The following is a 2,102-nucleotide window of genomic DNA, read 5'->3' as shown; positions in this document are numbered from 1 at the left end:
AAACATCGTGTGGAGGAGCCGTATCGTAGAGGGAGGGAATATTAGTGCTGTAACATATTCTCCAGCCCGCGTCTTGTTACCCAGCATGTTGTTTTGATAAATAAATACATACATGTATATTTGTACGCAGGCAAAACACACAAGTACACATGGGCTGTATCATCCACTGCCTTCAGTCCGGTTAATAGAGGAGAGGTAGCACACACAGAGTGGAAGAAAGGCAATAGTTTTTCTTTTTGTTTCTTTTTTTTTAATTTTAGCACCTGTGATGTTCGCTTTTCGCACCTCCTTTAACCGGTTACGGGGTGTCGGTATCGGCACTTTTTGTGTTGTTAGCGGTACTGTCTCACACGGCTGCAAATGCCGAAACGGTTTGCAGAATGACGTGAATGCTGAGAGGGTTAAGTTGTATTTCACACACTTCCACATGTGCCTTGGTGAGTACTCGGTGATATGTTTATGTAACAACTCGTTTGTGTGTGTGTGTGTGTTTGTGTGATTTCTTTCTTTCTTTCTTTCTTTTTTTTTACATTGCATGTGTGGCGTGACGCCTCTCAGCTTCTGTTTTTCCTTCTCTTTTTTTTTTTTTTGAAGCAGTGCTTTGCTTATCTTATGATTATTTCCTTCCCTCAGTCTTCAGTTTGGTGTTTATCGTAGGAAGTGACGGTGGGCGGACGAACGGGTGACTCCCTCCCCCCTTTTCATTATTTAAGTGGTGCATAGATAGATTGGTGTAGAGGAACCTAGTTTTGCAAAGTGTTGTTATAGCAGTTGTGGAGACGCCATTATCCCAACACACAAAACTAATAGGCATTTGCGGGAAAGAAGGGGAAGTTGCAGGTGTAAATTGGGGACCCGCTGGCAACCAATATAATATCAACAAATAGCAACAAATAGTAACAGTAACAGTAATGACAAGCCTCACCGAAGAGCATGAAATATTAATTGACGAGCCACCACAGTTTACAGCGGCTGCAGAAGCAATAGCAGTAGGAGCAGAGGAACCAACGGTAGCAACACCAGAAGAATTTACATCAGCACAAGAAGCGGGTGCATTTTTACAAACGCCAGTGGGCACACCTCCAGCAACCCCAACTTCAGTTCCAACGACACCGTCACCGAATGAAATGGCTGCCAAACACGCACGAAAGCGATGGCGAATGGAACAATTGGCCCTTCAAGGAAGTGTTAAAGTTGTTGAGAGCGAACCCATCAGCAGGCGGGGACATTCTCGTAAAGCGGAAATGAGCGAATTTGCAATCACAAAAGCTGCAACATTAAACACAGCGCCAACACTCCTGTCAATGTCACCTAACATAATAGATACGAATGTAACGATGTTGGGAACAAAACGAGTTCCGCTGGATAATTTCCTAAAAGTAACAGTGCTTCACCCCAAAGTTACTCCAGTGAACCTAAAGTTAGAATTTATCGACCCCGTATTGGAGCCTGTTCAGTTATCCAGACATCAGCTTGGGAATAGGGTGACGCCTAATGAAGGAGAAGGGGGAGGGATGAGTGTTAAAAAGAAAAGGGGAAGGAAACCATTAGTTGCGTCTCCTTCCATTGAAGAAGCAAAAGCAGTGGAATCGGGTTACAATGCAGAGTAGCTCGATTTTTTTTTTTTGAATTGTATTCTTATTGCGCTTTTTTTTCTTTTTTTTCTTTTTTCCTCCTTCTTTGCTCCCTTTTTCTCCACTTTCTCCTTTACACTTCTTGGAGATTACTGTTTCCCACATGCTTTTTGTGATGTTGATGATGTCCTTTCTGATTTAATTAAATCCAACCGAAAACCAAGAACTAAAAACCAAAAAACAAACCGAAAATTAGATGCTTCTGTTTCCCCCCCTTTCGTTTTCCACTTCGTTGTGAGTTTCTCTTTTTGAATTTTTAAAAAAAATATAAATAAAATAAATTATCCTTTCATTCTCCCTCAACCTCAATGTCATATTTTTGTTATCGGTTTTCTTTTTCTTTTTCTTTTTTTTAATCTTTATTTTGTTTTCCTACGGTGCTACTCAAGGCTTTTTTTTCTTCTTTTTTTCCTCACTTCTGTTTGTACTTCTTGTTTGCTCTTTTTTTTTATGTTTTGTTTGTTTGTT

General features: G+C 40.6%; 1 protein-coding gene across 1 annotated transcript; it reads left to right on the top strand.

Annotated features, from left to right (window-relative positions):
• Positions 1–911: 911 nt before the first annotated feature.
• Positions 912–1,610, top strand: TEOVI_000695600 (uncharacterized protein; the record flags this gene model as incomplete). The annotated part of the gene is made up of 1 exon (XM_067222163.1): positions 912–1,610. The coding sequence occupies one exon, from the start codon at positions 912–914 to the stop codon at positions 1,608–1,610; it is 699 nt and encodes a 232-aa protein (XP_067078264.1).
• Positions 1,611–2,102: the final 492 nt, after the last annotated feature.

The sequence above is a fragment of the Trypanosoma equiperdum genome, assembly GCF_001457755.1.
Source record: "Trypanosoma equiperdum strain OVI genome assembly, contig: ctg_1575, whole genome shotgun sequence".
NCBI classification, from domain to species: Eukaryota; Euglenozoa; class Kinetoplastea; order Trypanosomatida; family Trypanosomatidae; genus Trypanosoma; species Trypanosoma equiperdum.
Note: the sequence above shows the minus strand (reverse complement) of the source record. Positions and strands in the feature narration are given on the sequence as shown.